The sequence below is a fragment of the Poecilia mexicana genome, unplaced genomic scaffold (genome assembly GCF_051168715.1).
Source record: "Poecilia mexicana isolate PSO_F unplaced genomic scaffold, ASM5116871v1 scaffold_11, whole genome shotgun sequence".
NCBI lineage: Eukaryota > Metazoa > Chordata > Actinopteri > Cyprinodontiformes > Poeciliidae > Poecilia > Poecilia mexicana.
In genome coordinates this window covers 7,396,778-7,409,615 of record NW_028263380.1, presented here as the reverse complement: position 1 = coordinate 7,409,615, position 12,838 = coordinate 7,396,778, and the positions used below count along the sequence as shown (strand labels likewise).

Here is a 12,838-nt window from a genome sequence, read left to right as displayed (position 1 = left end):
TTCCTGTTGCAGTTGTATAAAAAAAGAAAGAAAAAAAAGCAAACAAAAAAACAAAAGCCAATCAAAATATTAACTTTTTGGGGTTGTTTCCGTTTGATTACGAGAAAAGGAAAAAAAAAGATGACTCCTCGGATTGTAAAAGGTTGCTGACTCTTAGTCTGGAGTATAAAATCCTAATAAATTACATTGGATTTGTGGTTGCAAGTGACAAAGTGTGGAAAATCTCAGTGGGTATTAATACCCTTGCAAATGGCAACGAATGTTCTCATAGTTTCAGGTTTTATAGCAAATCCTGAAGCCTCCAGGGAGAGGTTTCTCCTGGCTCTAAACAGAAGCACAAACTGGAAAACTACAGCGATATACGTGACCACGTTTTTTTTTTTTTTTTTTTGCTACAATTTAGTGTCAGCACAACCTGTCCTTTATACCTTCCAGTTTTGATTTTTTTTTCTTTTACTACACTAAAGACCAGTATGTCATTTATTAAAAGAAGAAAAAGAAAAGCAAAAAAAACAGAGAAGAGTTATTGCTCTGGAAAGGAGGGCACATCTGACCTGCTTTACAGAGTGCTTCATACTTTCCATGAACTTGTGCTTCCAAAAAAAAAAAAAAAAAAAAAAAATCCACATCCAGCAGCTTGCGATTCTGCTCGTTATGTGAGAAAAGAAGGAACTCGGAGGACATGTTTTGTGAGGGGCAGAAGAGGCTTTGACCCGTTGCGGTGCGGCGATGAGGCCTTACCCTGCGTCGTCCGCCTGAAACCCCTCCAGCTCGTCCCGTTGCTCGGCCAGCGAGGACTCCAGGTCCAGGTAGGTCCCATTGTGGGACAGCTGAAGCGTACAATCATCGAGCTGCAAGGACACGAGAAAGAAACAGCCGTCATGAAAAACACCTGACGAAAGACAGAAATCGAACCAAAAACAATCAAAAGCATCTCGTGGCGCCCATTTAAACTCAACTCAAACCTCGCTTTCGCCCGCCGGAAAAGGCTTGTAAAGCCCATGTGGTGACTGACGCAGACGACTGGACCCACTTTTCAAGCGGTCACTTACTTACGTCTATTTATGTTTCACATCCCTTGAATGAGAAGAAACAATGCGAGCCTCTGAAATAAAGCCGCTTTATTGGTTCCAACAAACGCCGTGTACAAGTTGTCGGTGGAGGAGCGGCGGCCGCTTGCGGCGGTGGGGGATCTGCTTTTGGCATTACGGCGGAGCTGCTGAGGGAATTAACTCGTAATAAAAGCTGCAGGGACGTGAAACCAAAACCAGAGTGGAACACAGAGCGAAGGGGCAGCTTTTAGAGCATGTAAATACCAGCTGCGGGAAATGTGACACTTGAATTTTGTTTAAATTCGTATTAGGCGTGAAGATTCAGCATTTTTATCTGTGAACGGGGCGCAAGGGGTTTCACCCAAAACCTTCCTCACATGTATACGAGTTAGCACATTCTGAAAAAAAAAAAATAAAAAAAATATATATATATGTATATAATAAAAACTCTGATCTCGCACCCAGACGCTGTTCAATCGGCAAAAAAAAAAAAAAAAAAAAACTGCAAAAGATTGACTGTGTTTTGGTGCGCAACGGGAAACCCTGCTGGGTTTGGAACCAGGTGCACGGCCACATATCTGCACCCCACCAGTGAGGATCTCTTATGAGCGCAGTCACAAGTTGGGAGCAGGTGCAAACAACTATCGGAGACGACTCACAAAAAGCAGCTTACGTCATTGTTGCAGCGGAGAGCCTGGGAGTGTCGCCGTAGTTCCTGGTTAAAAGCCGTTCGTATCAAAACCTTCCAGACGTCTGGTTCTGGTTCTGCTAACCCCAGAACCAGAACCAAACATGAGGAAGCAGCATCCAGCTTCTACGCACCACAAGTCCAGAACAAAAATCTAGAAAACAGCTGAAACACTGTCTAGAGTTGCCTTTGATCAACTTGATGTGCCTTTGCTTGATGATTCTGATGTTGACGTTTGATAAAATGTAATGTTTGTTGCTTGTTTCATAATTGATGACTTTATGACTTTTTTTTTTTTTTTTACATTGTAAGGCACATTGAACCGGGTTGTCTGTCACTGAAATGTGCGATACAAATAAACCTGACTTGGAGATCAGAGGAGTCATCCATCGGTATTTAGCAGGTTGGTGGTATCGTTGGGAATATCACAAGCTTAGGTGTGCCGCCAATAAACCCACACACACACACCCACCTCCACAGCCGACCATTCGAGTGGCCTTTGTGACCAGGGCAAAACCTGCTCCTGCTCCCCGTCTGTCCGTCCCTCCCTTTCACGCAGAAACGGGACAGGGCTGTCGGACGGACTCGCAGCATAAATATAACCCTGGCTATATTTACTCTGTTCTGAGGCAAGCGTGCACTCGGGGCGTAGAGGGTGGGTGAGTCCACAAGGACCTCAAGTCAAATGGGGGCACAACCAGGACATAGACCAACGTTAGCATGTTGTTGTTTGATTTTGACATGTCCAGATCGAAAACCTTTTTCATAGAACAAAAAGGTGCTTTTTTTTACTGGCTCTCCAGTTAATAGTTAGAACTTGTACATTTTGCAACAACACCATTGCATTTACAGATATTTTTCAAACACTACTGCGACAGGACTTTGCTGTTGTTGTTTCATACAGTAGAAAATGAAAAGGAGAACAAATTGTCATTATTCATTGGTGCTGATAGATTGGTTGAACTACGTTCACCATTTTGACCATTTTGTTAGATTTTCAATTTAATGGAAATGTTCCCACATTAAGAAGACTAAAGTCACAAACTCTAACCTCAAAAGCCAACACCAAAGATTTTTTTTTCTTTTGTTGTACAATTTAATCTTCCACCAACTCAGTTCCATACAATCTCCTTTACTGAACTTGTTCCACAACATTGACAAATATAATGCAGAGAATATATTATTAACCTGCACCGCCAGAAGCAGCCGGCCTGGTCGCTAAGCATATCTAATAGAGAATCCCACTGGTTCTCCAGTTTGGGACTGGAGCATAATTGGGTTTGATGTAATCCCCACATCCAAGTTCCAACCTCAGAGTTAACTAGAAACGTAACACACCACCCACCGTGGAATCACGGTCCTCTTCACCGCACACTTCCTTTGAAAGTTTCTGTTTCAAGCAACACGCCTTCTTTGGTGGCTCTACAAGGAACTAAATGATTCGTATTTGTCTTGGAAATGATTAAATTGTAAATTTCTACAGAGTACCAATAAAAACAGGTTTTTTTTTTTTTTTGCTACAGATTGAGATACAACATTAGCATATTTTCTCAGGTCTTTCTTTTATCGCTCTTAAGTCAATCTGAGAAGAAGTACCCCTAATCTTACACAATAATCAGGCATAGCGACACCAATCCTGCTCCAGTTTCCATCTCTTTCCCTCGGAACAACATTAATCCATCTGTGTCAACCAGCTAATCCACTTAGCAAAACGCACCGCTAATACACACAAGTCCAACTGCAGAGATGTTTCGGCCAATTAAACACCTGTGATTTGTGTATTTTCTCAAACAAAGAACACAGTGGTAGGTAGCAAAACACAAAAGAAGCATAGAATTGCAAAAGAACATTTTTACGAAAGAAAAGTTAGCATAAAAACAGGGACACAGAATGCTAAAGCTAGCTTAGCATCATGTTCAGATAAAAACATGTTTTTAGAGGGTTGTGGGGGGTGGAGGTTGGCCTTCACGACAACATTAGGTCAATGTTAATGGAAAAAAAAGTGAAGCAGTTTATAAATTGTTTTCTGTGCACATTTCAACAAAAATAATATTTACGGGTTGTTTACAGAAAGTGTCAGAATTTTATTCTATGGCCAAAATGATCCTGGTTTGCGGAGCTTCATGAAAGAGAAATCTGGGATTTTATGTCTAAAATCAGAAACAGCACAGTGCGGTAAGGTGAATCCACGTACAGTTAATCCCAAACGTGAAACCATTGTTGTTCACACTGTCTGTGTGTGTGAGAACTGGTAAATCTGACCAGGACTGGGACAAAAGGAGTGGAAACAACAAGTGGGGGGTTTCATGTCCTGTCCCACTGCCCTAGTTTTTTTTTTTTTTTGTTTTTTTTTTTTTTTTTGCTGCAGTGGGAATTAGACAAAAGCATTTTTAATCCCATTCCACAGTCGTTCTTCAACATCACCTTAATTTTCACCTCTTCAGAAATTCACCGGTCAGGTTTTTTTTTTTATAACCGATCTCTTTTTTTTTCTTTAAAAGGTTTGATTATTCCAATTTTGACCCTTTCAATTGTTTGTTTTTTCTCAATTTTTTTTCCTTTTTCTTTTTTATTCTTTATCCAAAAAGGCAATTACTTGCAGGTTATGTAAACACGGTAAAAAAGAAAATGCAATAGTGGGAGTTCTTAGTTTTAAAGCCCTAATGAATGGGGGGAGGTGGACTAAAAAAGTGATATAGAAAATGTCAAGCGCAGATAATAATCAAATCAAATTTTACTTGATTGATTATGATTTTTGACCTATTGAAAGAAGCATCTCTACTGGAATCTGTGGTCTGCAAATCAAATATGGCGGAGACATTATGCTTTGATGCATTAATGATAATAATCTTGTAATTCCATCATTTTCTGATGGATTCAAAACTCTTACATCATCCACCGCAGCACCCACGACCCCTCATCTCTTCTATGTCACATAATCTGTCAAATAACAAGATCAAGAAAACATCACAAACACACTGCTCAGTTCCCAACGCACCCAAAGCCAGTCTCTTCCTATGAACACCTGTCTCAGGTGATGCAGGTACTAATGTAACAAAAACACGTCTCGCTGTTTGCAGACGGAAGAGAGTCGGCTCTACAAAACGGGGGCCAGAGGAACATAGTGACCGATCTGCTTTACACCCATTTAATCAAATTCTCCCAGAAGGAGTGAAGCAAAGAGAAGAAGAAGAAAAAAAAAGACAGGAGGGCGAGAGGGGCTGGATGTAATTACTTCCATGTTAAAATAACACCCAGCCTGCCGATGATCGCTGTGAGTCGACAGTTATAGATGCCCTTACGTAATTTAGCCGGCGACTTTTAGAGACGCAGGAGATTCTGTTCTATAAAGAGCGTAGGGGGGCAGGGCTTTTCCATGTGGCCATTAAGTCTCTCAGGGCTGCTTTAACAAGAGCTACTCGCTAATTCAATAAAAGTCGAGCTCTGAAGTGCAGGATTTACTGTTTTGTTTTGGGGTTTTTTTGTAGGGGAAGGGAGTTCCTTATTGTAAAAGTATGCAGCACCCTGCAAAAGTATTCATGCCCCTGGGGCGCGTTGTGTGGCAGTACGTCTACAGACTTCAGCGCATTTTACTGGGAAACTGTTTGGCGGACAAACGCATAAATGAAACGCCCTGCTCAACTTCCCAATACACCGTCAGCCAAAGCCAGTCTCTTCCGATAAACACTTGTCTCGGGTGATGCAGGTATCAATGTAACAAAAACAATAATGTAACAATTGTGCATTCTTGGAAGACAAGAACGCACAATTTTCAATTTGTTTACAGTGAATGTCTTTTTTTTTTTCCTCCCACAATTTTTAGCTTTAATGCCCATTTATTTTGATCAAATGAGGGGAGTGGCATTTTGGGGAGGGCCTTGAGCTACATTTGGATTCTTAATAAAAATCTTCAGAAGTCACCTCATTAGTGGAGAGCTTCAACCTGTGTGTAATCGAAGAACAATCTGCAACAGGAAAATCATTTTTGAGGGTCGACTTTAAAAATGAAAATGTTACGTTCAGGTGTACGCGCGAACCCATCCCCACCGTGAGACATGACAGTTTGAGCTGTTGTGGCCAAAACAATGCGTAAACTCTACCTTGATCCCAATGAAATTCACTAAAGTTTGCTGTTGTCATGGTACAAGATATGAAAAAAGTACCGCTGCAGCGGACCGAAACCCGTCCACTGATGTGTTTCTCTTTGATGATGATTTATCCGAACTCTTCTGACAGAAGGGAAAGAGCAGTTTGGACCAAGCAACACATCCAAGGCTTTCCGATTTAGCCCTAGCAACCCGGGCTGCGTGTTTATACTTGTGTTTGGTCAGAGAGGTGGAAGAGGACGTAGAGGAAGAGGTCAGGAAAACCACAGCGCCCAAAGTGAGGAGAACAAAGTGTCACAAGGATCCAGGCCACGGCCACAGGAATTCTGGGACAAGTGACCTATACTTTACATGCAGCCGAGCCAGTCGAGCGCAGAATTCTCCCATCACAGCATAATAACACAGGGAGAAAAGTTCAGGAAGTTTAGGTACAGTGAGAGGAAAAGGCCACTTTATAAGACTGAGAAATAACCCAATAAGCGAAACAAATCGCTTAAAAAAAAGTGTCATTTTTCAGATTTTCCCATGTTATCTCCAGAGTAAATCCTTAAAAAGCACCAAAGTTCGGATCCCGACTAAGCGACGGGGAAAAGCGCAGCGATTCCATCCCATCCCTATAATCTAAGCACAATATCCAGTTGCCATAGCACACGGTCTTCCTCCGTGATGGGAATAAAATTGCAAACACAAACACAGACTGCACCATCTGTCCTTGCATAAGTTGTAATCATAAGCTTTTCTGTGCTGTGGGCTATTTTTCATTTGTTTTGTGGCTTTTAAGGATCGGGCAGCACAAGATCCACTGGTTTTGGAAAAAGCCATTCTGCTGTCGAGTGCTGGCTCGCCGACGGGGTCATGCGGCAGAACTTCAAACTCCCCGAGTCTCCCGTTGATTTTCAATTTAAACTTTACTGTCTGCTTATGTGAAAATAAGTAAGTGGGCGTATAATAAGGTCTGCATCACTTTTGACGGCTCGCCTGGGTGAGTTCTGGGCATCGGCCGGTTACCGATACCAAGGTACTAAAGAGTTACGATGTTAAAACCAATGAAATTCTCCATCATGCAATCGTACGGTACAATGAGCTTTCAATGAGATGCCAGAGAATGCACCACCAGAGTTCCCCACTTGTTGGTCAGCATTAGCAGCTAGCTTAGAAACGGCTGCTACAGCTTATGCACAAGAGACAAGATTGACCAATTGGGATTACATTGTACTATTGAAAGTATTTACTTGAAGGCTTTCTTCAAGGTTTAGCAGTGTGTTTATGTGACTTTTTGTTAGATTGTTATATCTGCGAGGTTAGACACTAATCCAGCCTTTTTTTTTTTTCTTTTTTTTTTTGCTGCTGCTGAAATGTTGCTAAATATAGAAAGAAAATCACAGAGTTGCCAAATGTGAACATGAAGGCATGACCCATTGGGTGGGTCTATCAGCCAATCCTCTCTCAGAGTACAGTGACTAATTTTTAGACCTTAAGGAGGTAGAAAAGATCGGCTTCACGTTTAAGTATCGGCCACTCACAGAAGTCCCAAAATTAACCCTTTCATGTATGGTCACTACAGTGGACAGCTATCTAAAAGTAATTTTCTTGTGCTTCTTGTGGATTTTTGTGTTATAAATGCACACAGACCATTTAAGTGGACACTAATGCATCATAAAATACGGTATCAACTTCTGGCCATAAGCTGCAAATCCAAGAAATAATTTTTGTTAAATCCAATATGGCCGACAGACAAAAAAGCATGGAACTGACCCGGTCCCCACTTCTACTGTAGACGACTCTTGCAGGTAAAAATATATATTGTGACATCAGATAACCCCTGAAGAACAATATTACTGAGGTATTTCTCAAATAACAACTTTGTATTTGAAGAAAATTACAACTGATCACCTAAAACAAATAAAATAAAATAAACTTTTTTTTACTAAATGCTTTTTCCTACCTTGTTTTATGCCTTAAGAAAATAAAATAAAAAAATTGGAAAAAAAAAATCCTGACACAAAGGAACATAATTCATGCATGAAAGGGTAAAGGAAATCAGATCCGATTTATGGGCTGGTCCATTTATTGACACACCCCTAATCTCTACTCTAATTTTCCTACAAGGTATTCTACAGGGTTAAGCTCAAGGAACACCAGTTGTGACCGGCTATTCATGCACATGAAGATCGACTATTTACGTGGGAGTAAAAAATCAATTGCAGGAAATTGCTAGCGGTCTGCGAGGCGACGTTACCTTCAATGTGTTCTAACTGCTGTGTACATCATCCGCAAACTTGACTTGGTGTTGGGAAATATATCGAACAATTGTCATTCCAATACACTCTCTGCAGTATCATAATCACAAAGAGCAGCCAAAATGTAATATTGGGTAGGTTGTTATGTTTTATTTTACATACTGTGCAGGATAATTCGATTTTCCAGTGATATTTGTGGCTATATCCCACACATATCCAAAAACGTCTTCTAATATCATGCAACCCAAATCAGAGATCGGCAGGTCAAGTGTTTTCTAAAAAGGGATATTTTTCCTCTTGTTCATCAAGAACTAAGAACTTCCACTGTTTTTATTTCTAAAAATACTTTAACTCAGAGCATACACTTTAATAAACTTTTTTTTTAGCTTAATAACATATGAGTATAAAGTTTAGGAACACATGCTTTGATAAAGAAATAGAAACCAACTTTGCAGCAGAATCTCTGAGTTCTGATGTTATTTTAAAACATCAGTCAGAACAGAAACGGCCAGTCAGACCTCAAAGAAAATCAGAAATCGGCTCATCTCTAATAATAACTCTTAAGAAATGTGTGTTCAGACCAATATCAAGTGGAAACCATGTTATTTTTACTCGATTCTGTCATCCCTCGAGAATGTCATACCAGCCACTGCCTGGCGTGATCATGTGTTCCAGTCGGCCTTGTCAGTGAGGAATGCACCGTTTTGTTTCAACTTCATCTTTTTTCCCCCCATCAAAACGGCCCTAAAGCTGCATCTTTCCTGCTCCGACACGCTCCTCCGACTGATTGGGGTTGCTGGGCGCCTGAGCAGTGGGACCGTCACTTGGGGGCAGAGAGGAGTGGGGCAGCTCAGGGTATATCTAGTCGCCCTGTTGCGTTTGCAGCCACCTGTTAGAGTGACGAGCAGAGCACAGATATGCAGCAATCGGGTTCATTCGGCTGGAGGAGGTTTCAACTTGACGGGGTTCATTCTGAGACTGAGAAACCCCTAAAACAGCAGGGTCAAAAGGAAACACCTCTTTTTTTTTTACTACGGTAGAACTAGTGAGCCCTAAAAAAAAAATAAAGTGTATTTCATTGGGGAAAAACTGCATAAAAATTGTGAAATTTAATTCCGGCTTTTGTTTTTAATCTGCCAACCCAGATTATTAGTGACCCCGGCTCTTTTTATAACCTTCCTGCGACCGCCCCTGGATATTTAATCTCTTATAAGTGAAGGCAGTGTTTCGAAGCTGCTGAAGGCTTTGTGGCAACCTTGTTTCATTCCACAGTTTGGAGTCACTTGTGTTCTGAAAATAGCCTCTGAATGCTGGTTGCTGGAGTTTATTTGCAGGAGCCTTGGAGGGGAGAAAAACAGAAGTCCAAAAATTCCATGTGGTTCTGCTCTAATTTTCCCCAAACACATCCAAACGTTAAAAACATAAACAAACTCATATTCTACCACAGATTTCTGTCAGATCAACTCACCAACTTTCCATGGTTTGCTTTGTTTTTTGTTTGTTTGTTTCCATAAGGGAATGTGATTCCAGCGCTGTTTACCAAAGGGATTATCCTACCTTGTGTGGAGCTTTGAGGAGCCGGTGGACGCCCGCTAGCTGATTGATGAGGGGGATGTCCTCCCTGAAGGTGTACACCGGGGGTCTGGTCGGCTCTGGAAAGTTAGTGCTGTTGAACGGATCGGTGTCATCTAAAAACTGAACCCTGCAGACGAACGTGGCCATGCTGCATCCATGCAAGTGGCTTCTTCTGAGGGGACGGACGGGGCAGGGTAGAGGGTAGGAGGGCAGTCGAGGGGGTTTTGGGGATGGGAGGTGGTGGGAGAAGCCGGAGCGCTCCTCAGCCGGTTATCCCCGTCGCCAAGAGCGCCCGGAGCGAAGTGCCGGAGAGATGCAATCGGGACAACTACGTCGCTCTTTCCCCGTCTGCGGCGAGGCTCGCTCGGTCCTGAGCTGTCGGGAGTTATTCTCGGAGAGGCAGGTGGCCGGTGATGAAGAGGAGGGAGCAAAGCGGAGAGTGAAGGATCAGCGCAGCCTGGCTGGGACAGCCGGTCTGCTGTCTGTCTGAGCCTAAATCCACCCCACCCCTCTCTGAGTGAGCTGTGTCTATTTTCCCCTCTGCCCTCCTCTTCCTCCTCCTCCCTCACTCTCTCCTGCTTTCCAGTGGCTTCCTCCATGAAAATCATCTGAGCACTAATCCGATCTCAAATAACAACAGTAAAACATTTTAAACAGAATAATAATTGTAAAAAAATAAAAATAAACAATAATAATAATAATAATAATAATAATGAGGGGTTTCGGGATAACATTTAGGGTTCGAAATTTAGTAATCTATACTGATTTATTTTGGCTGTAATTTATTCATTTATTTATGTTATTAACACCAGAACTTTGTTTTGAACGTTATTCCTGTGGAAAATTGATCTCTGGCGACATCTTGTGGCCACACCTTGCAGCTGCAGTCTCTTTAGTCACTGTGGCAGTGCAGCAAACTCCGTTGAACTTTATTGGTATTTTCTATACTTGGACCAACAAAAAGTTATACAAACTGTGTTTTTTTGCTTGATAGATTTTTTTTTTTTTTTTTTTGCTGCGAACTAATGGATAAGTATATCACTCTGCTGTTTTTGAATGACCAAATTCCTCTTTACTAAAATTTGTATTCAATTTTAAAGATAATAAAATATCAGATCGATTTTAAGTAACTTTGAATTAGTTTAAAAATATAATTTTGAAATGATAAACTCAAAATAAAAAAAAATCAATAATGCCTATGAAAAATCGGTGAAAATAGTTGATTCTATCTTTGAAAAAAAAAAGTGTGAATATCAGTATCGCAATGCTGCCATCTGCTGGTTAATGAAGCTATTTTGATTACGCAGGATTCAAATTTATCAACACCTTAAAACGATAAGCCGCTGAACATTAAAGCCTAAAAATTATATATATATAAAGAAAACAGAGTCACATCCAGCTTTTACAAACCTCAGTAGAAACTGAGTAGGGTTACAGGTTAAATACAAAGCACAATAATATTATTTTTTTAACTAGTCATAATTAATACTGAAGATGCTGGCCGTCTGGTCTGGCAGCTGAATCTAGCGTCAACTTCCTGAGTAATTAAAAAGAAGAATTGGAAAAATATCTCCTTCATACCACAAGGGGGCAGAAACTCTCTGTTTTAACCGGAGCTAAATTAAGTGAGTTGGTTGGAAAGCTTAAACTAAGACTTATAAAAGTCAAAAGTTTTCTAACATATCCACTGAAGTTTCATTTAGGAGGCTTTCCGACACAGATGGGAATTATTCTAACACCGAGCTGTGATTGGATTTCATCACCAATCTGAATACAGCTGCAATCATAGGAAAACATTATGAAGATTGAATAAATAGGGTCGTTAGAATATATTTTTCAAACCCAAGAAATATTTCACAGAATTTTCACCTGTAACAGAGTTAATGCTTCTCACAGCGGCATGTTTTTAATCTATATTTTTTGCCCCAAATTTCCAGGAATGCCAGATGATTTTTCAGGGCAGAAAGTTAAATTTAATATATATATATATGTATATATATATATATTTTTTTTTTTTTTTTTGCGTTTGCTGTACCAACTCAACAGTTTCCAGGCGAATGCTTGGCGTAAATAACTCACTTATCAGAGAATCCTGTTCTATTCCTGTTTTACACCGGTGAGTAAGTGACAAAGTCCAGTTTCGGCAGATTTTGCTGAGCATCTGCAAATTTGTTTATTTGCAGATGCAAATATTTGGCAGCTCCTCTTTCAACCTTTGGACACGTGGCTTGTGGCGTTTCTTCCTGGTCAGACAGGCGTAGCTGCGTCAGGTTTTTCTCTGATTTTTGTTTCCTCTGTTTTGAAATTTCTTTCAAAATTAAATGTCGGTATCTTGACAGCAGAATTCGAGGGATTCGATCAGAGCGCCCAAAATCCAATCTTATTCTTTTTTCTCTAGTATCTCAAAAGATGATTACATTTGCATTTTTCCTACAGAGTCTTTTTGTCACTCATTTACAGTTGCTAATTTCTTCAAGAGTTAAACTTTCAAACCCATTGACCTTCTGGTCGGGGGATTGTGACAAAATCTAAATACTGTACACTTTAACGAAGCGACAAGGTTAAAGTTTAGCTGAGGGATGCAGAGTTTTTATAACTTGTTTTTAGAACATTTCATCATCACAGGTTTGTGGCTTGGAGATGAGCCAGACGATTCCTCTGGTTTCATTCTGGGTGTTTTACAGAGACAGGCGCGAAGACAATCAACTGAACTTACCACAGCCAGACTCCATTTAATCTGACGAAACATCTCAATGATAACCAGTGGAAACCAGCAGAGGCTGTGAATACTAAATTAAATTTATTTTATTTTTGATGAATTTGCGAAACAGGAGCATTGTGCGTGTAATTTCAAGGGAAGAAAATAATTCAACACAATCAAGTGTAGCATAACGTGGTAAAAAGTGAAGTGCTGTGAATTCTTTCCAACTGCAATTTTTAAAAAATATATTTTTCTTTCCATATTATTTAATGGACAACTTTAAGGTTTTCTTGATTTCATGATTCTTCAGTCAGAGGCGTCTTCAAATTCGTTGCGATACAGATCCCTACGGGAGATCTTTCCTGACTGCACCACAGTCGTTACCTATGTTGTTAAATTTGTTTCACAATTATCAAACAAACAAAATATATAGAATTGTAATCAAAACTTTTGTATTTGCAAAAAAAAAAAAAAAA

The 12,838-nt window shown here is 40.4% G+C and overlaps 1 protein-coding gene across 6 annotated transcripts in view; it reads right to left on the bottom strand.

The window, feature by feature from the left end:
* The window catches only part of fhod3a (formin homology 2 domain containing 3a), a 76,663-nt gene extending 65,470 nt beyond the window's left edge, over positions 1-11,193 (bottom strand). For 5 of the 6 annotated variants that reach the window (XM_088010121.1, XM_088010122.1, XM_088010116.1 and 2 more), the window contains exons 1-2: positions 9,644-11,193; positions 742-851 (exon numbers count right to left, since the gene is read on the bottom strand). In XM_088010121.1, the coding sequence (XP_087866247.1) occupies positions 742-851; positions 9,644-9,808 (275 nt within the window). In that variant the 5' untranslated portion in view covers positions 9,809-11,193. Of the gene's footprint in view, positions 1-741; positions 949-9,643 lie in introns of those variants that run through there. The other variant, XM_088010120.1, reaches the window with a different exon arrangement.
* Positions 11,194-12,838: the final 1,645 nt, after the last annotated feature.